General features: G+C 52.8%; 1 protein-coding gene across 5 annotated transcripts in view; it reads right to left on the minus strand.

Moving 5' to 3' along the window:
• The window catches only part of PTPRN2 (protein tyrosine phosphatase receptor type N2), a 945,556-nt gene that overhangs the window by 84,861 nt on the left and 839,498 nt on the right, over positions 1 to 21,197 (minus strand). For all 5 annotated transcript variants that reach the window (XM_044747547.2, XM_070516905.1, XM_070516912.1 and 2 more), the window contains one exon: positions 10,671 to 10,865. In XM_044747547.2, the coding sequence (XP_044603482.2) occupies positions 10,671 to 10,865 (195 nt within the window). The remainder of the gene's footprint in view (positions 1 to 10,670; positions 10,866 to 21,197) is intronic.

Raw genomic sequence — 21,197 nt, forward strand, 5'->3', positions numbered from 1 at the left:
GAAAGTGCCAAACTTAACCACTAGGGCACAAGGCCAGCCCCAGATTAGAATTTTTTTTAAACCCCTTTAACAACATGGTCACAGTCTTTTCATTTTCTGTAACATCTCGCTTCCAGCATCTCTAATAAGAGAAACATCTTTATGATACTTTGTAGCATGCTAGGAGATTTTCCTGCAGAGACGCCATTCCTTTCCCTTACGACAGGACTCTCCCGTGGGTTCTCTGAGCAGTCATACTTTATGGATGGGGAAACCCAAGCTGACGGAGTGTTATGCAGACCCAGGCGTCACCCTGGAAAGCTGCCTCTGGATTTGGAATCATCTTTGCATCAAAGCACAGCGTTCTCTTGGCCTCTCTGGGTCTCATTTCCCTCCTGCTCCAGGAGAGAAAAACACCAGAGAGGACTGGCCCTGACCCTCTCCACCCTGGCTCGTTTGTCATAAATGCTCTCACCCTCTAGCAAATGTACACGAGTAAGTGAAGGAATGAGGACACGGACGTCGCATTTCTTGTTCAAGAAACCGCAGTGGCCGCATGTGGATCAAGCGCAGATCCTGCAGGCTGGTGCTCAAGGGTGCCTCACGTCTGCCTAAGTTCACCTCCCACATCTAGGCTGTTAACTTCCTAGTTCTTCCACCATAAACTAATTCGTGACTTGTCTCAGGGTTCCAGAAGGAGCTGTGATCTCTCTTGGTCTGTCTCCCGCCAGCCCCAATACAGCTTCTCCTCCTTGACCAAGACCGTCCATCGAACACCCATCTCAGCCCCAACCCCTCTTCTCAGGCTCCTTCTGGGCTCCTCCAGCCCTCACGAAAGATGGAGAGATCTTCTGTCAAAAGAACGCGATTTGGCCTTTGGCTATGTCTAGTGTTTTCCAGCTGTTTACACCTTTCCACCTCAAATGGACTGTAAGCTTCTCAGGGGCAGAGCACTTACCATCTACCTCCCTCAGGCACTCAGAAGAGTCTTACTGACCACCTTCCATGTCTGGAGCTGTGCTCGATGCTAAGGATGCAATGCCGAGCGACACCCAGTTAGTGCTTGTTGCGATGAATTATCTGTGGAACTGTATGGTTTCAGGCAATTTCAAAACCTGCGCTTTATATGTTGTTAAATTCGCACATGTAGGTGAACAACCAGGTCATTCTGCCCTGGCCTGCTGGACCTCGATTCCTCTGAATGCTGTCTACAACTCTACAAGATCCGGGAGCAACTGAGTCGTCCCGTCAGGTGATTCGAGGCAGGTCCCCTGGGTCTCTGGCACTCAGAAGGTGCTTCCTGTTCACAGATGTGAATGGACACTTTTCAACCCCTATTTTGGGCACCAGTTTCAGTTTCTTCCCTGCGAGAACATTAACTCATAGACTTACTAGCTACCAAATTTAGCGTTTGATTATTCAATTTAATTCAAAAAATATTAATTGGATGCTTGATTTTACTTAGTTTATTTTACCCAATTTACTTACTACAAGAAGGTCTAAAAAGCAGGAAAACCTTCCAGCTTTTTACACAGTAAAACGGATTTTTAAACAATAACGCGGCAAATTGCATCCCCCCAAAAAATACAATAGAGTTCCATGCCCCCCAGTAAAGACCGAATAATGGAAACGACACTCTTTGCCTTGTATCTAAACCAAACTATCAAGGGCTGCCACTGTCGCAGCTGGCGGAGGAGGCCCTGGATGCGGCGGGGATTGGTGGGAGCGGGCAGCAGGCACTGTCACAGCCCTCCAACACGGGGCACCATCTCCCCCAGTGGCCAGGACCCTCGGATGAGCTGCAGGTGTCTCTCTGAGGTGGAGCACCTGACCTGGGGCCCAGCATCCGTGATCCTCCGCCACCTTAACCCCCTCCCTGCCATCTGGTACCTGAGGGTGCTCCTGGCCTCTCCCCCTGACACAAGTGCCTGTTGGTGGGTTTCTTTGGGGCCGGCTCTTGAGGAGATGCACAGGCCTGACGCTGTAACTGCCCTGTGCTACCATTTAAATGTTTTAACACTCGTGGGCCACCCACCCGCCTAGGACGGTCCTGGAGATACACCTCCCAGAGCACCCTGATGGGTGGGAGGTCAGGCTCTGACAGGGAAAGCTGAGCTGTGCCCAGGAGGAAGAGGAGACGGTAACGGCTCACAGCCTCTTGCTCAGGCGCAGAGGCTCCGTCCTAGCTGGTGGGGGTGGCGTGGGGAGGCGCAGGCTGCAGGTAGAGGCACCGGGGCCCAGGAGTCAGCCTGCCTCTCACTCAGCCACCACGTACTTGGGGGAGATGGAAACAATACCCATTGTGGGCTATAGAAAGAAGACTGCGTCCTCTCACTAACCTCAAGCTGCCAGAAAACACTGGTGAGTTCAAGCACCAGTCCTTGTCAGGGGCTAATTGTGTCCCCCAAATTCATATGGAGAAGCCCCAACTCCCAGCACCTTGGAATGTGGCTGTATGTGGAGACAGGGCCTTTGAAGAGCTGATGAAGGTACAATGAGGTCATGAGGGTGGCCCCTGATCCAACAGGACAGGTATCCTTATAAGAAGAGGAGATAAGGACACCATCTCTCACAGAGGGATGACCACGCAAGGACACAGTGAGAACATGGCTATCCACACACCATGCAGAGAGGCCTCAGGAGAAACCAGCCCTGCCGACACCTTGATCCTGGACTTCAAGCCTCCAGGACTGAGAGACAGTGAATGTCTGTGGTTTAGCTGCCCAGCCTGTGGGACTTTGTGATGCTCACCCCAGCTGACGAACACAGACCCCTTGAGGTCCAAAGACCCCAGAAGAGCCAGGCTCTCAAGCCTTCCAGGGGCCGCGCTTCTCACTGACATCACAGGGCGAGTCACTTTTAGAAACTGAAGCAGCACTCTCTGCCCCATCTCAGAATACTCATGTGATTCGTACACACAGGAAACACACGTGTCCAGGCATCTGGCCTGCCTGCCTTCCAGTTCGGTAAGTCAAATCGTTATCCTGGTGTGACTTTTCAGAGGGTGGTTTTGGTCTTCCTGAGACTTGACCCAAGTCAGTCGCTATCGCTGCCTCTCTCACAGACAGTGGGGCTGACTCTCACGTGTGCTCTAACAGCTGGGCACAGAGAGGAGAGACAAGAGTCAACTGGTTTCACCACGTTGTCAAGGTGGGCAAACTCCCGTTGGCATGCGTGGTTGGTGCCGTGTAAATGTGCAAGACTTTTACTCGACAGCCTTCAGAGGTCGATGGCCCTGCAGCCCATGAGGGACATTTCTGAAACCATTCCTGGAAGGAACAAAAAATTGCTCCCAAACATATGAAAAGATGCTCAATCTCATGAATAGCAAGGGAAATGTAAATTAAAACTACTTTGAAATAGCATTCCTCCTCACCAGTGGCAAAAATCAAGGTTGGCCAACACCCAGGGTTGAGAAGGTCTGAGACAAAGGCACCATTTTCTGCACAGTTGGCAGGAGCATCAGTTAGTCAAACATTTTGGCGGGAAACTGGGCAATACCTCTCAACATAAATGACAAGCATACTCTATGAGCAAGGGTCTTTCTTCTAGAAATTGAACCTACATCTATTTTCATATATGCTGTGCTGTTTGGAGCGGCAACGTTTGAAGGTTGCCTAAATCATCCTTAATAGTTATACAATAAATAAATTATTATACATTAAACAACAGAATAATATATGACTGTTCGGAAAATGAGCAGAGTCACATGGACTCATACGGGGCCATCTCCTAGACACAGTGTCACGTGCAGAACAGTATATCACAAAAACTCTATGATGACATTGGCTCTAGGAGAGGGGCTGGGGTCCCAGAAGTCACAACATGAGAGGGAAGACCTGCTCTCAACTGCTCACCTTCCCACCATGGGCACCAGGTTGTTATTAAACTGTTTTCATTAAACACACAAAACACACCCTTGCACCTGGGTGGCTGGGACACATCAACAGGAAAATGCTAAGAAAACCATAAATTCAGGTCACTGTAAACTTTCTTTTAAGAAGATGCAGGATTTAGGGGCTGGCCCAGTGGCGCAGCAGCTGTGTGTGTGCTCTGCTTTGGTGGCCTGTGGTTTGCAGGTTCGGATCCCAGGTGCAGACCTATGCACCACTTATCAAGCCCACATGTAAAATAGAGGAAGATGGGTGCAGATGTTAGCTCAGGGCCAATCTTCCTCAGCAGAAAGAGGAGGATTGGAGTCAGATGTTAGCTCAGGGCTAATCTTTCTCAAAAGAACAAAAGAAGATGCAGGATTTAGAGCTGGAAATTACTCTCCCTTTGGAGACAGCTGGATGAACACCCTCCTTTGAGGGGTGATGACAGAGAGGATGGGGCCCGCACCCCACAAACTCTGAGGTGGCAGAGCAAGGGTTCCCACTGATCACCAGTTAAACACCTACTCTGTGCAAGGCACACACTAGGCATGCACACTGTCTTGTTGAATTAATCAGGTCTCCTGGTTCTTATCCTGGGGTCTTCCTGGGACTTGAGGGGCCTATGAGCAGTGAAATCGGGGGGCTGACTGATTTCTGGCCCCCAAGAGCATCTCAGTGGCAGGTGCGATTAGATGGCAGAGCTGTGACCGGGTGAGAAACTGTGTGGATACGGGAGTGGTCTGGAATGAGACCCAGGAGCCCCAGGAAAACCACCCAAGGCGAGGGAGGAAGTTAGGACAAGCCTTCCAGGCCTTGCAGGTGAGGGCCAGCCCCAGGCCACGGCCGCCGTTGGTGGTCAGATCAATTCTATCCAAATGGACTCAACTGACAATCCATGCTGCTCTTAAGTGGTTCTCCAGGCTGAAAGCACCAACCTCAGGAAACCTCCTAAGGTCATCAGAGCTGGCGGTTCCCACACCTGCATGTTCCTCTCACCCTAACTCATCTCATTCCCCACCCTCCTGCTCCGCAGACTTACTGTAGCCCCAGGACCTGAGCTGACACCCTGGCACGTGTGGCACGTGAAGGCTTCACAGGGCTGCCCCCCGGAGAAAGACCCCAACAAGTGACTTACATCTATGCCCACCGCGCCGGGAGTGCTGGCCAAGGGCATCCTTCGACGCCTTTGTGCCGGCTCACTCCCAGGCAGCCTGTCTAAAGACCAGCAGTGTTAAAACAGTGAGAAACAACTTCCACGCAGAACTATGCGCCTCCCAGCACGAGCCGCTTCTGGGAGCACATGTTCCACGGCCACGGGAGGGCCCACGGCTCATGGGATGGTTTAGGCCTTACTCGCTGCCTAAGTCAGTGAGCAGGAGTGGCCCCGGGGGAAGGCTGGCCGGGTGTCAACCTTGTGGCGGCCCAGGCAACTTCATCACAGGACAGTGAGCAGTTGTCCCAGAGCGCAGGGCCAGGAAGCGCATGGCGAGGACCTGTGGAACGAATCCGTTTACAAGTATAAGGTGCTGAGTGTAAAGACGGAGACACCGGGGCCCAGTCTCACCCACGGCCGCCTGGACAGACCTGCCCGCCTCCGCTCCCTCGCACTGACTCACAGCCTCTGGGGAGAGACGGTCCCCGTGCCTCCAAGGAGCCTTCCCGGTTAAGCGATTAACTTCTACCACTGACAAGTCTAAACAAGCGTCAGCCAAGGAGCCAGGTGGGAAACAAACTATCAGAGAGAGGGATCACGCAAAGCGCAACACGTTGCGAAACGAGGCTCCTCCACGGGACTCAGGCGCAGAGGAGGGGATGTGAGCTGGTCCTGGGCGCCGCAGCCAGGCCATTTCCACCCCGTACTTTACCCCCGGGGGCCTTTAGCTCCCAGCCATCCCCAAACTCTTCTTGCTTCGGGGACGTTCACTCCCTGTCTTCTATGATGAAGCCTTTGGTCACTTTTTGCAACGTCGTGACTGTTCATTTTTCACGCATTTACCTCACTGCTCTCAGTTGTACCGTCTCCGTCTATGAAATGGCACCAGCAGCAGCTCCTACTTGACAGTGGGTCTCACATGATCACATAAACTCTCAGTGAAGTTCGTCTGTAGTCGGATCGCGTTTTCCAGGAACAAAGGGCAGGCAGGAATTGCAGCCCATGCTCGCCCCTTCAACAGGGTGAAGAGGTCTTTTTAAAAAGGATTCTGCAGCACCATTTCCTGAATCAAGTTCTACAATCCTCACATCTAGTGGAGAGAGTATTATCCAACTTTTTCTTGATATTCCCGCTCCCCAAACACTGTTCTTGTCTAGCTTTCCAGCCCTTGAATGCAGAGTCTGAGACGTGTCCTCGCGGCTCCTCTCTGCAAACACGTGTGCGAGTGTGTTTCCTGTGAGGCTGCTTCGCACCGGCTCCTGTCGGGTCAGTACTCAGGATGGACATCTGCTCTCGGCGCCGCCTACAAGCAGTCACGCTGAAACATCGGTCTTCTGAAATGAATGTGATACCCACACAGATCCTTTTAAAAGACAATGTCAAGGGTGACTCTTTACCTGAAGGATGCGATGAAATTTCTTAAGAGGCCATGCTCATAACAGTTCCAGAGCTACTCCAACACGGTCACTTGTTCCTCAGAGTCCTGGACTGGCCCTGATCAGACACTGCCACAGGGCCTCCTGAACACTTCTGCAGAGACGTATGGTGGTGTGCCCCTCCCATCTCCCTCCCAGCTCCTCCATTCCTTCTGCCAACACCGTGGAGCTCCCAGCCCAGGCCAGGCCAGCCTCACCCGCCACCTTTCTCACACCCAGCGTGGCCTCAACTTACCGAACAGAAGAGTCCACAGTCCCAGCCTCCCAGGCACCCCCTTTCTTGGGCTCGCACTTCTCAATCCTACAACTTCCCAAATCCACCCTTCTCTCTGTACCCAGGGCTGCCAGTTTCCAGGTAGATGTGACATTTTCCCTGTAGATATGGCCATTTTTCCCTTAATCTCATCAAAATAAAGTTGGTTCTGTTTCTTTGCCATCATCCTGTCCAGCTTAATAATTACAGTTGCGGTAAATGACACCTGTGAGGTTTACAACGCGCAGCATTACATGCTCATCTTGTCTGACTCTCACAGGAACCCTAATAGGAGGCATGATTACGAAGCCTGTTTTGCAGATGAGAAAACAGAGGTTAAGGATTTGTCCAGGGACATGGAAGCAGGAAGCAGCTGAGCTTCCCAGTTTGCTCCCAAGTTTATGGGACCCCAGAATCTGCACTGTCAACAGCATGCCCCGTTCCCACACCACAGTGGAAGGAGTGACAGTGACCAGGAGAGGGAGAAGGGTGCTCGGGGTCTGAGGGCATCTCCTAAGGCCTCAGCTCCGCCTTCCCCAGGTCAGCCCCCGATGGTACTCAGTGTGATGGGTTGAGATTTTTAAGTTCCTATGCCACTTACTCCTTCAAAAATGCTTTCTGTCCTTTGCTAAAGAAAATGTCCCAATTTTGCACAGTGGCAACAGGCTTTGGTGACGAGTATGTTTTCCAGGTAACCTGGCCAACATCCTTCCTCCTTTGTGGGGTCCTCCTTGCTTCCATCCTGTGGTCCAAATGTAAACAGGCTTGCTGTTGATTTCATCAGAACTTTAAGTCAAAATGTCACATCTGCCTGATGCTCGTGGGAGCAGCTGAGTATCAGGAACAGTTGGTTCCTGGGCTGTGCCTGGACCCTGCATAATTTATCTGATGGTCTCTGAGTCCTTGGCTTGTAGTTCAGGACGAGCATGATGTTAGCTGTCTGGTAAACACGGAAGTTCTCTTAGAGGGTCGAGGTGACTGATCACTGAAGAATTATCTTCCTTGTAGCCTTAATGAGTTAGAAGGTCAGCTATCCCGGCACGTTCCTGAGGTCCTGACACACCAGGCTCTCCACAGCCTGCGCCGAGAGGGAGAGTGCCGTCCACGAGGCAATAAGAGAGCCCGTTGCTTTGGAACATGACTCTGGTCTAATCATCAGAATGTGTTCTACGGCCTTACCCGTGGGAATGGGCTGCGGGTTCCAGGCCTAAAAGATGAGTCATTTCACCTACTTTCAGTGGGTGAGAAGTTCTGTGAAAATGCTAAATGGGGCTCGCAAACGCCACACGCCTCCAAGTCCCTCAGCTCCCATACGAGGGAAAATGTTTGGGATGAGGATGACCCCGGGGTTGAGAGAGACGCTCATCTGTGATGCTGGGGCAAAGGACAGAACACCAGGACTCGCGTGAGGAGAAGACACGCAGAGGCCCACGCTCAGGGCGGGTCCGCTCGGCTTTCAGTGTGCACAACCCTCCACCACGCTCCCCCAGCTCTTGAGCTCCACCGCCCGATTCCTCGGAGTCGGGGACATGCACTTGGAGACATCCAACTTAAGCAGAGCCTTGGTTATCGAGAAAGACCCTTGAGTTCACAGTCTGTAAGAGGGAGTCCAGGGAGGTAGCCAAACCCAAATTCTACGTCTGAATGGGTTTGTAGATTCGCAGGACCACTGGGTGAGGTGGAGGAGCATTTAGAGACACGCCCCCGTCAGAGGCTGGGGCATTAAATGACCTCTTAAAGGGGACACCTCCTGTCAGGCTTACAAAGATTTGGCTGGCCGGGCGAAGGCTGAGTTGTCTCCTGAGCTGAGGCGTTTCAATTAACCACAACGCTCCCTTTCCCATTTGCCACTGTACATGTGAACGGCCAAACACAATTTCCTGTGAAAAATACAATATTTTCATTTCCCATTTGGACTTGAGATATCATCAAATTGTAGCTCAAGTGTCTTGAAATATGATAATACCAGAATACAATAAAAGCTCTCTAAACGCATCTCCCCTCAGCCATCGTCAGATAAACACTGGGCTAATGTGTTTGGCCCCAAGACTGAATCTCATTAGAAAGCTCAACTTTTGGTGGCGCTTCCTTTTCTAAATGGGACAAATGTGGAAATATTCTCTGAAAAGTTAGATCTAAAGTAATATAAGTGCCATGTATCAAGAGAAGAGGGTCTTTCAAAGTTGGTGGCCACACAGCAGCAACCCAGGAAAGGTTTGCTACGTGAGCAGCGAGCTGTCTGCCCCGGAGTGTGGGAGACGCGAGGCGTCTCCATCGAGCCCAGACGCGTCAGCGGGAAGAGCATCGGCAGCAGGCAACCTCAGGCAGGAGCGCTCTCCGTCCTGGGGAGGCCCAGAGGTCTGACGGGAAGGGAGGGGAAGGGAGAGACAGCAGAGAAGACGGACTAGTCATTGCAGCTCAGCGGATCGGTAAAGCTGAACTTCTCGACTTTGCTGCATCTTAAGTTACCCCTGAGGCCAGGGCCAGGTTCATCAGTGTCCCCACGTCCCTCACCTCGTGTGCTTCGTGCGCCATAGCCTCGGACACTCAAGGAGCGAGAGCCGCCCTGGGATGCACTCAGCCCCACCAAGGTCGTCAGGGTGTCCCCAGGCTTGGGTTCCAGGCTCTGCAATGGGGCTTTATAGTGACAACATGGTTTCCTGGCTGCTATAGGCTGAAGGTTTGCATCCCCTCAAAATTCACGTGGTGCATCCTGACGCCCGATGTGATGGTATTGGGAGGCGGGGTCTGGGAGTGAGGAGGTCACGAGAGTAGAGCCCTCATGATGGGATTAGTGCCCTCATGAAGGAGATCCAGACAGTGCCTGGCCCTTCTGCCATGTGAGGACACAGTGAGGACCAGAAGAGAGCACCCACCAGACACCGCATCCCCCGGCACCTTGATCTCGGACTTCCAGGCTCCAGACCCTGAGAAATAAGTGTCTGTTGTTTATAAACCACTGGGTGTGCGGTATTTTTGTTACAGCAGCCTGCATGGACTACGACATTGGCTTTTTGTGGTCTAATTCCACAGTCTGTGTTGTTATTAAATAAACAAGTAAGAAAAGTTTTCCACAACAATAAATGTTTAGCAACAACAACAACTGGCAGGGCCAGTCCCACACTGAGAAACAAGGAAACTGGGCTCTGCCCCTCATCTGGAAGCCCCTCCCCAGCGTGAGGAGTCACAGCCGGCATGCAGTCACTACACAGAAGGCGCCCGTGGCCTGGAGATCCAGGGGCACCGTGTTCTCCTGTCTTTCGGAGACGGTCAGTAAGAAAGACTGAGCTACGGACCTCTCTCTTAATAAAACTTGGACATTCAGGATGCCCCAAGTGGCAGTGCCCAGGCACCCGTGCGTGGCCCTGTGAGGACGACCTCAGCTCAGGGGAGACAGGGCAGGACAGCGAGTGGTTCACCGCGAGGAGACTTCTGCACTGAGGCCCCCAGGAAGGCTTCTCATGCAGGAGCCGAGCTCTAAGCCCTCACCTCTCCCTGGCGTCACTTTTCCTGATAAGCAGCATGTGTATGACATGTATGCCCCCAAACAATGCTCTGTGAGCCAGGCAAAAGCTGCTGTCTATTAGAGGCTGAGAGAGCAGTGCACACAGTAGGTGCTAATCCATGCGCATCTAGCACGACCAGGGCAAAGTCTCCCGATTCAGTGTGCGTGGGGCTGGGTGTCCGGAGCGGAGTGTGGAGAAGGCCCCAGCGCATGCACACTCTCGTGCCTGCATGAGCTGAGGGGTGGTACGCAGGACCCGGCACTGGGGCTGGCACCTCCTGCCTATCAGCTGCCCGACGGGTCAGATTCGGTCAGTGATGGTTATGAAACAGGCCGTGGCTGCACCGTGCAGAGGCCATGGGGAGTGAGCCTGTGCTGGAGAGGGGGCTGCCATGAACCCCTCACTTTCGCTCCCCTCGCAGAGAGACTGTCTGGACCCATTTCCCCACGGAGAGGACAGTGGCCTTACCAGGACCATGTGGCCGGTGGAGATGTCCATGTTGGGCTGCGCTGGCTCCTCGGACCAGGACGAGGTGCTGCTCCGTGCAGACGGGCTGGGCATTGGCCCATCGCTGAACTGGGAGGAGACGCTGCTGATGCGGGACGTGTGTGGGGCCTCGGGGCGGTCGGACGTGTGCACGGCCATGCGCTGCCGGCACAGCTCCTGCAAGACAGCGAGGGCACGAGTCAGGGCTGCCGTGCGCCTGTGTGGCCGGCCTCCCTCCCATCTGCCTGCCTGGCCCGAGAGCCACGGTGCACATGGGGAAAATTTGCCCTGCGGCCACACACACATATGCACGCACACACCACGCAGAAACACACACAGCTATACACATGTACGCACACACACACACGCCCCCCACAGATTCAGAAAAAGGGGCCGCTGGACCCAACTCTGCGGTCACGTGGGAACATCCTTAGGATAAAGCATCAGCGAAGTTAGGCATCTTTCCTCCTCATCAGAGCACAGGCCGTGGTGGGAGGAGGGGACTGACAACGCTCAAGGAAGGACAGAAACTGCTGCCACAGTCAGGGTGTTTAGGGAAAAAAAGCTCTTTTTGGTTTTTCCCTTTTTTCCCAAAACAACACACAAACCGATGAAAGCCGCCACAGGAGAGAATAAACAGCACCACACGTGAAGAGGAAAGTGTGGTTGATGGGAATGGTTTGCTCTCTGAGTACACGACTGAAGGCGAAGTTTCTAGTTCTCAAGGAAAATCATGACAGGATAGCCTCACGCACTTCCATGAGGTCAGGGCAGCATCCCGGCCGCCTCGCACGGGCGACGTTCAACCACGCCAGGGCCAGGGGGGATGCGCTGGCCTCGGCCCTGCACAGGCCAGCTCATATGTGCAGATTCAAGGGATGTTAGCTACTGATCGTCACCTGAGGATCCAGCCGGATGCGGCCCACCGCTCTGACTGACAAAATCGCATTTGGGAGGTATTCCAGCAGTCACGGAATGATGAATTCCATCCTTTTGCCCACTGAAAATATCACTGTAACCCGAGCCATCAAAATAAAGCAATATCAGGAAAAAGTGTATAACAGTCTGGGCCCAGGAGAGCAGCTCAAAGCACATTCATGGGAAGAAGGAGGTGTTGAGAGCTGCCCGGTTCCCTGTGCCCCTGGCTGTCATTTCGGGTCCAGGGGAGGCCACACCCGCTTGTCCTGGCCGTCAAGGCCTTGCAGCGCCTCGGCAACACCAAAGACCACAGAGCACCCGCATGTTTCCTGCCACTTTCCTTGTCATTAAAGATGCCCGGAAAGCCAGCTGCCACCACATAGGAAGTCCCTCCTCTTGGCTCCGTGCTCCTGGGAGATGTGACTGTGCTCCCGAGCCGCCTCAGGTCCCAGAACAGGCACCACCCTACAGGGGCCTGGAGGAGGCAGCTGACTGGGGCCGGCGTCCTACATGACCCCTCGGCTCTGCCAGATCAACGGGTCACGGGCACCCCGAGGGACAAGGAGCAAAAAAGGTGAACTTGGGATCAAAAGGGCCGACTGTGAGGGGAGGAGGTCTCCAGCAGGCGGAAAAGAGAGGAGATAAACCACGACTGCATCTGCACCGCCGTCCTCCCCCCGGTCTGCCTCGCCCAGTGGCTCACGGGTGCTTTTCAAACAATGAGTTTGTTTAAAAATCCATCCAAGTTTTCTCAGAATCTTAAAAACAGAAAGAAACCCAGACCCAGCGGATAATTTTAACGAGGTAGATGACACCAGTAACCAGGAACACATCTCGTTTGTTTCCCACGGATGCACACGGACTATGACTTGATTCTGGAAAAAGCACACCAAAAAATGTTTCCGCAGTAGCTTCTATGGCTTAACATAGTTCATTTAGAAGAATAACTAATAAATAAATAAAAACACCCAGCTTCGGCTAAGGGAGCTCAGAACATGTCTCCAGAATGAGCTCCTCAGGGGAAGAAGATCTGAGATGTTTGAGATCCACTCACTAAAAACAGAGCATCAAGCCAGCTGGGTGTCCATCCTGTGAATGTGCTGGGGAGGGAAGGACGACCACAGAACCTGAGCTTCCGTTCTCGCCTCGGTCCCCGCGGAGCAGAGGACACTGGGCTGGCCTTGCTTGACCATAAACCCTCCGTGTGAACTGGGCGAGTCGTAGGTTGCGGGCCTGGGTGTTTCTCTTGAAGGACGGAGGAGCAGTGGTTACTGTGAGGACGAGAGGAGTTCATGGAGGCCAAACGCTCGGCGAGGGGCCTGCCGCGGAGAAACTCCTCAACCGTTCATCAGTGGAACACTGAAGTGTGAGTGCAACAGAAATTAAAACAACTCTCTAGACCAGAACAAACTCTTGAGGGCTTGGCGGGTTCAAATACATTTCTAATGCAGCCACAGAATTTCAGAGCTGGAAGAGCTGACAGACCGTCCACCCAGACTCCTCGGTCTGACGGATGACTCACAGCCGAGCGAGACTCTGCGGAGGCAGCGCGGGGTTTGGAGGTGGGACTGCACCCGGGACTCATGCCCAGTTTTCTTCCCATGGCCACTTAGTGCTGCCTCTCCTTGTTGGTCTTTATTTAAAAAAAGTAAAATTTTTTAAAAAGTAGGGAAGCTGAGATAAAGACCCAAGAGGAACTGATCCCTACCCGTAGCCAACAGCGACGGGTCCCGGACACTGGGCGCCTTGGTTCTAGAGAGGAGCCCGCGAGAGAGTGGGGGCCGTGTGAGTGTGGCCCAGGGTGAGGGCTCTCCCCCTGCACGGAGGAGGAAAGGCCGCGGGAGGAGGCACGTGCCCAGCTAAGAAAGCTCGCTGCCTGGTGGTGGCCCAGGGAGCTCAGGCTCTGAAACTGCAAGTGAAAGCAGGAGCCGTCTACAAAGGTGGGGCGCTTAATTGTGAGCAGCTGCTCTCAAGTTCCTCTGCAGCAGACGAGCAAGCAGGAGCATCTGAGAGGCGATGACCCAGGACCTCTCTCCAGGAGGGCAGGTTGAGGGGGTCCCTGATGGTGAAGCCACTGTACATGCAAGGCCTGTGCCCCCGGGATGTCCTGATCCTGACCACGCGGCTGGCAGCAGGGCACTCCCCTCAGCACAGTGGCCAGCCTCACGCAGCTGCGCTCCCCTCGAGGTGCGAGCTAAGGCGGTGTTCCAGGCTTCTCCGAGGGCCGTCAGCAGAGCAGACACTAAGAGAATCTCCACAAAATCGACCCTCAAGATGTGCACAGCTAGGTCATTGCAGCCGTACCCTGACAGATTCCCCTCAGAAACCAGGACCCAGGAGACGTTTGTTTCCCAGAGGAACTGAGATGAAAACTATAATGTATATTCAACTTTGATTCTTTTCTTGGCTTCCAGCAAACTCATCCATCCACTCACAGCACCTAGAGTCACAATGCCTAATTCTCAATCCTGGCTTCAGCACTTGCTGGCTGTGCAACCTTGGGCACACCCCCTGACCTCTCTGTGCCTCATCTGTGAGGTGGTGACACCAGTGCCAACGTGACAGTTCTTGTGAGGACTGAATAAGATAACATGCTCAGAACAAGCCTTCAAAATTGTGCCCGACACACCAGGTGATGATTGGCGACTATACTAACTTACTCAACGTCTGGTTATTAGCACACACCATGTGTCAAACACTGTAGATGCCAGGACTGATAAGACGAGCGGGCCCTGACTTCTTGGTGCTCACAGTCCAGCCCAGAGCTGAACGGGCGTGAGAAACCAGGAGGCTGACGTCTGTCAGGTGTTTCATGGGACGGGACCACAGGTCCCAGCGAGCCAGCAAGCAAGAACCTCCTGGGACGAGAGGTCAGGGCGGCCTTGGGGCTGGAGGCCGGTGAGGTGGAAGAAAGTGCAGGTCCAGGTGGGGCTGAAAGCCTTCCAGGCAGACGGAGCTACAGGTGGAGAGAGAGGAAGAAGGACCCTCTCCGTGTGCTTGCTGACTGCATTGCTGTGACCATCCGCATTTTCAGTCTTCATTTTGACTGCTTCCCTTGGTGTGCTCTGATGATGCTAAGCTTACATTTTGGAAGTAAGATGTGGGAAGCTCGACCATGTGTCTGGTTGGAAACACTAGGATCAGTGATGTGGTTTCTTGTGCACACGCAGGTCTGAAGGGAAACTGGCCATTGGCAGCCCACCTGTACGGACAGTCTTTGAACACGTCTGGAGAGAAACTGTCCACACAAAGTCTGTGTCTCATCGCAGCCCAGCTGTTGCTAAAGCAGCACGGCTCACGACTGAGCGTTCATGGGACCAACCAAAGCGCCGGTTGCTTCAAGGTGCACCTTAGGACGTCCACAGGCGTTCGCGCTGCCACGGCCTAACGGGCTGGAGTCCGAGCTCCGCCCTGGGCAGGAGCAGCAGCCCAGGGTCCATTGTCCCTCCTCCACTGCTCTGACCTTGGGCAAATCGCTTCCCTTCTCCTGCCTCGTCTTCCTGCTCTGAGACGTGGGATGCACAGGACGCCAGCCTCACTTCATCGGCTGCTGCATGAGCATCACACAAACAGAAATTGTGGAGACACAATGGTGACAACGGCTTCAGAATCACGGAGCTGGGGAGCCACGCTGTGCGTACTCCCTGGACCGTAAGGGGGCAGGCTGCAGCCTCCGTTCCCTCAACGATCCATACAAGGCCACCTCTATGTATCTGTGACGGAAATAGAGATTACTCCAAGTTGTTCAGTTTGAAGCACCCCAATCTGAGGAACACACCTCCAGGAGTGGACACACGCCAGTCCCACTGCCTGGGGAGGGGACTCGGCATTGAAGGGGTGCATCTTCCATCACAGCACCTAGCGGAGTCCCTCCACATCACTGCGTGGCCGCCACGGCAGGACCCTGGGCCGTGGGCTCCCTCATGTGCTTGCTCTCCTCACTCCGGCCCGGCCCCTTCGCTGCACAGGCGCAAAGTCTCCAGGTGTCCCCAGACAGGCAGCAGGGAGCAGAGAGACGCTGCCCGATGCTGCTGCTTTGCCTGTTGAAGAAATCTCTGCGACATGGCCATGCGGCCCTTTCATTTAGTCCTTTACATTGATTATAGTTTGTAAATTAATAATAGAAATTCTACATCCTGCCCAGTCTCTGTACTATTCCCTTAAAATGAAAATTTCTAAGGAAAAATGAACTCTTATAATGGAGGAGAAAAACGCAGGCTGCTTCTGGACCCAGCCATGGTCTGGCCGGGGTCAAGGAGACCAACCCGAGGGTTTTGCAGCCCTCGGGCTGGGGACTCTGTGGAAACCTTTCGGTCCCGCATTCTGCAGACCTAATCTCTAACCAAAGGTCTCGGCTGGGAGCCTCTTGGGGAAGGTCTTCCCACATGTGTCCCCTCCCCAGACTAGAAAACACCTCACCGAGCCACAGTCTTCAATTAGGAAGTATCGTCCATCCCTACAAAGGCAATCGCAGGCCACACAGTGACAAATGAAGGTGTGGTCCCAGCGACCCCTCAGGCAACCATCGCGGCCGGGCTGGGCATGAATGCTTACTGAACGTGGGATCTGAAGTTCACAGCGTTGGTTCCCATTGCCCGGGACCCGCTGTCAGACCAGAGCCCTTCCTGCCTTTACCGCCTGACATCTATCAGTGCAGGTGGAGGCCATGGAGGGTGGACAGGAAGCTCAGACCAGCAACCACAGATGGGCCATCGCCAAGATAAATATTCCGTAAGAAAAGCTCTGTTATGTGAGTTTAACACATTTACAGAGCCACGATCACCTACAGAGAGCATTTTACTTGAGCAAAGACAGACAGACAGAGCTAACGAACTACACAAGCACGCTCCAAAAGACACCCAGAGACCCGCTCGACCATGTTTTGAAATTTTTCTAATTTCTAATCCTGGCAGCAAGCAAAGAGGGCCAAGACTCCTGGTGAAAGTCATGGACACCCTGAAAATGAAGACTGCAGGCTACACAGGCCGTCAAAGATCGTCCCTAACAAAGACGCAAACTCAGCAAAATCAGAGCATCTTCCCACTTCACAAACGCAGCGCCCCCTGGGCGGGTCCCACGCACGGCCATGTGGTGAGCACACAAGGCAGTTTTGGCAAATAGGTCTTCACTTGGCTGGACAAGGAGGTGCAGTACCTTCTAGCACCTTTGTTAAAAAAACAACCTTAAAAGATGTTTAAGATCCAGACTAACTGTCCTTTAATTTTAAAAATGACTTTGTTTATGATCTGGAACAGCATTACTTTAATAAAAATGATCCTGAACATTTAGCTGATGACCTTGAGATTATAAGGACAATTACGATCTCCGTGTAGTAATTCATACGACTCAACAACCAAGAGGCAATTCGTTATGAAGGAAGAAGAAAGGGAAGTTGAACCAAGTGAATCTTTTGGTCACAGACCCACACATGGGATCAACCAGCCTGCCACATAACCCCCTTCAAATGCTCTTCCCTGGCGGCGTCCTCTGTCCACTGTGCAGACTGGGGGTCTAGACGTACTTTGGGCTGGATCCTCTGCGCACCTGCTGTGTGCCTCTCCCGACCCTGGAGAGCTCCCTGCGGTTGCAAGTGGTGCCCTAGGGCAGGAACCACTCCCACCAGGAGTTTGACCAAATCTCTTTTCTTTTCTCATCCCAGTGCCTACTCTTTAGCCAGAAGGAAAAAGCCAATGTATGTGTGAATTAGAATTTTTTTTTTCCAGACAGCAAAAGGGGAAATCGCGTGTTTTTGGACCACACTGCTTTGCATTTCCAGGATGTCCGTCTCTGGCGTTGGGCTTCAAGCCTTTCTGCAGAGGCCTACTCATCTCGGCATATCTGCTTTGTGCCTTTTTAGCTGTCTGGACCCTCTCTAGTGCTGAGAGAGTCATTGAGGAAAACCGATGAAAATCATTCCAAGCTCCTGAGAAGGACGTAATGGGAAGATGACACGGTTTTGTAGGCAATGTCCACAACAGCAGCCGTCAATGATTAATGTGCCTCTGCTCTTGGGAGGCAAGTACCCTGGAGCCATCAGTGTCCTAGGAAAAAAATCCCGTGGCAGAAAATGAAATTCATCCTTGATAGAGAAACCAGGCCCAGACAGACCCAAGTGTGCATCATTGCATCTACGTGGTGGAGGCACATCTGAATCCCTGCTCTGCCACTCACCAGCTTCCTGACTCTGGACCAGCCGCCTAAGTCTGTGTGTCTCAGTTTCGTCATCTGTGAAGTGGGAATGATGATGGGACTGCTGCGTGGAGTTTCTGGGAGGATTCTGAGAGTGAGTGTGTCTACAGGACATTACACGGCACTGGGCATGCAGCCAACATCCAGTCACTGCCAGCAGGACTCCTGACACAGAGAAGGTGACATGGTTAGCTGGAGAAGTCAAGACACTGGCCAGGTCCCGCTTCCAGGACACTACCCCCAAAAGGCCCAGATCCACAGGGCCATCCCCCTGCCAGATGATGGCACCAAGGGCATGTCGAACCCAGTTTGATAATCGATCACCGCCTTTAGCAAGAACAGTCTCCCCAGCCCCCTGCATATACACTTTCCAGAGAAACCAGAGTAATGGGGTTTCTAAAAAGAAAAGGACAGCATCTTCACAGTCCCCCTAAATTTAAATGCTCAATCACAAAATAATCCAACACGTGAAGCTTGTGCCACACGATTTTAAAATATCCAAATGGCACAGTGTTTGTCAAGGGAGGTGAAACATAACCGCCTGCACCCAGGCGTGCACCAACTCTCCACCAAGAAAATGCAAGACATTCATCTCAGCACCGCCTGGGCTGCCGCCAACCGTCCAGAGCCAACTGGCACAGCGACATGAGCCTCCCAGCAGGACACGCACACCCTGCCCGAAGGCACCAGCACCAGCGTGCTCACCCGTCCCCAACCGTGGACCCCAGGCAGGTCCCCCCAGAGCTGAGTCAGCACAGGAGCTGCTTGCACCCCGAGAGCCTCACATCTTCAGAGCAAATCCTCGGGGTCCAAGGAGGCAGAGGAAGGAAACGGAGGCTCGCGCACTAGGCTGTGGTCCCACAGTCATCATTTTCTAAACCACCTGCTCCTCTGTTCCACACCGAGCCAAGGTCTGCGATATTTCTGCAGAGCCTCCAAGTATTTTATACTTCTTTATAACACAATTTGCAAAATAAGCTGAATAAGATTCTCGGGGCAGAAATCCATCCATACACATAACAATGCAAATGTCTCCTTTCTCAAATCTTTATCTGATGGGGGAAAACTGCAGAGAGCGGGAATCGCTCTGAGAGAAAAGACCTGTCATTCCCAAATTCTACCAAAAGAAAGACCAAGACTACAAAGGCTGAAGAAAAACCTCTTTGCACCTTTCAAGGAACAGTCGGAACAAAGCAGCGCACGGCCGGCGTGTGTCCACAAAGGGTGCGGGGTTTTTAGGGTTCTCTGGGGAGCGTGACTAGTGGCAACAGGGCAACATGGAGGAGGAAGGCACGAAGCTGAGGCAAAGGGAGATGGGTCATAAGGGCAGGGGAGGGTGCAGGCCAATTACTCTCTGACGGGACCAGGCACTGGAGGGCGCGCTGGCCAGGACCCACCCTCTGGGGAGGGACCTGATCCCCAGCTTGGAGGGCGCCCGGCATCCGACAAACAGCGGAAACTATGGCGCGTGAAGCAGAGCGGCTGAGGGAAAAGTCTGCACCGTTGGCTTAACACCGCAGCTCCAGAGCACGTGACCACAGGGCAGCCTTGATCACAGAATCTCAAACTCAGAAAGTAGATATAAGCGTAGGACAAAAAGCCTGAAAAGGCCTAAGGCAGACACTGAAACGCTAACAGAGGCCCCCACTTGGTGGAGGAACAGGAGGTTTTTATTTTGCTCATTTGTATTTTCTTTTCTTTCTTTTTTTTTGAGGAAGATTAGCCCTGAGCTAACTGCTGCCAATCCTCCTCTTTTTGCTGAGGAAGACTGGCCTTGAGCAAACATCCATGCCCATCTTCCTCTACTTTATATGTGGGACACCTACCACAGCGTGGCTTGCCAAGCGGTGCCATGCCTGCACCCTGGATCCGAACTGGTGAACCCCGGGCCGCTGAAGCGGAATGTGCGGACTTAACCACTGTGCCACTGGGCCGGCCCCGCTCATTGTGTTTTCTAAATTGAGCACGTATTACTTTGGTGATAAGAAAAACCAATACAAGCTGTGTTTAAAATATGTGAAATTCTACATTCAATATGATTAAAATTAAGTGAAATGCCTAGAAAGTATGTAGGAGGAAAAGCATGGGAGAAAACATCCCAGGTTGTCAAAGTGGCCAGTAATGTCTCAGAGAGAAGCATATAAAGAAGGAAACTGTCTCGTGTCATCACTCTCCTCGTCACAGCACAGCCGGATTCAAGACGGCTGTTATTTCACCGTAAATCAAATATGACCGGGCAGGAACTGCCTCATATTCCAGGCCAGCAAGGCCGGCTGTGAGCACAGAAACAGTAACTCACGGTTTGGTTTATGAGAGCTATTTTACATAAATATCTCACCATAAATAGCTTATCTGATTCGTATCGCCAAGGGAGAGAACAACCTGTGCTGTGCTCTGCGCACGCAGCAAGGGCTGCCGGGTCCTGGGACCTGTGGGCCTCTTCCTGAGAGATGCGGGCCGCGGGGCCGCCGCTATTTCCGGGTAACAGAGGAATCCTCCTCCCTCCTGCCCCGGAGTCAGAGCCATGGTGACACATGAAGACCTCGTCCCTGACCAGGCTGGGGAACCCCTTGTTTCCTGGACGGCACAATTGGTTTAAATGATGCCCAGACAATGTTTAAATTTTGACTGACAGGCAACACACCCGCACATACAAGTGCACACATGTACACACACAAGGGAGAAACATCTCCTCCAGAGTGAATGCTGAGGCCGGTTTGAGAACTTCTGCAGGGTGGTCGCTCATTCTGACCTTCAGAGAACTGGCATCGTCCTCCACCCCCACTGCCGACGCCCGGATAGCTACTTGGCGCAAATCTGTGTTGCTCCGGTCACGTGCGTGGCTGCATTATTCTAGCGCCGGGTTCCACACATTAGTAAACGAACTGAAACAACTCCATGATCAACAGTGTTTACTAAGCAATGTTGAGTAAATTTTCCCCATTTTGCAAGATGTTTCCTCAAAATAAAACTTCAAGATATGGACACATTTTAACTAATAGAAGTGAAAATAATTTCAACACTCTTCTAAATCTAGAACAGTCTTTGAGTAGTCTAAAGTCAGAAAGTAAAGAATTGCTTCTCTTCTCCCCACCCCACGCCCACCACAACACCCCCTCCGCTCTCTCCTCCCTCCCTGCACACACTGCCACACACCTCACTGGCCTCGAAATAAGAGGCAGCCTTGTGCTGTTCCCTAGCTAACGTCACGTTAACTACATCTGCCTCCCAAACTTGAGAGCTGAGGTCATCTTCATCTGTCTTCTCTCTCCCTCGGCATCTAGCACAGATCAGCGGAGCCGCCTGCTCACTGGTGCATTATTAGCATCCAGCAGCCCCGAGCCTCCAGTGCCCCAGGCTGGGCAGTGCCAAGCTCATGCAGGAGGTGCAGCCCAGGAAGCT

The sequence above is a fragment of the Equus asinus genome, chromosome 1 (assembly GCF_041296235.1).
Source record: "Equus asinus isolate D_3611 breed Donkey chromosome 1, EquAss-T2T_v2, whole genome shotgun sequence".
NCBI lineage: Eukaryota > Metazoa > Chordata > Mammalia > Perissodactyla > Equidae > Equus > Equus asinus.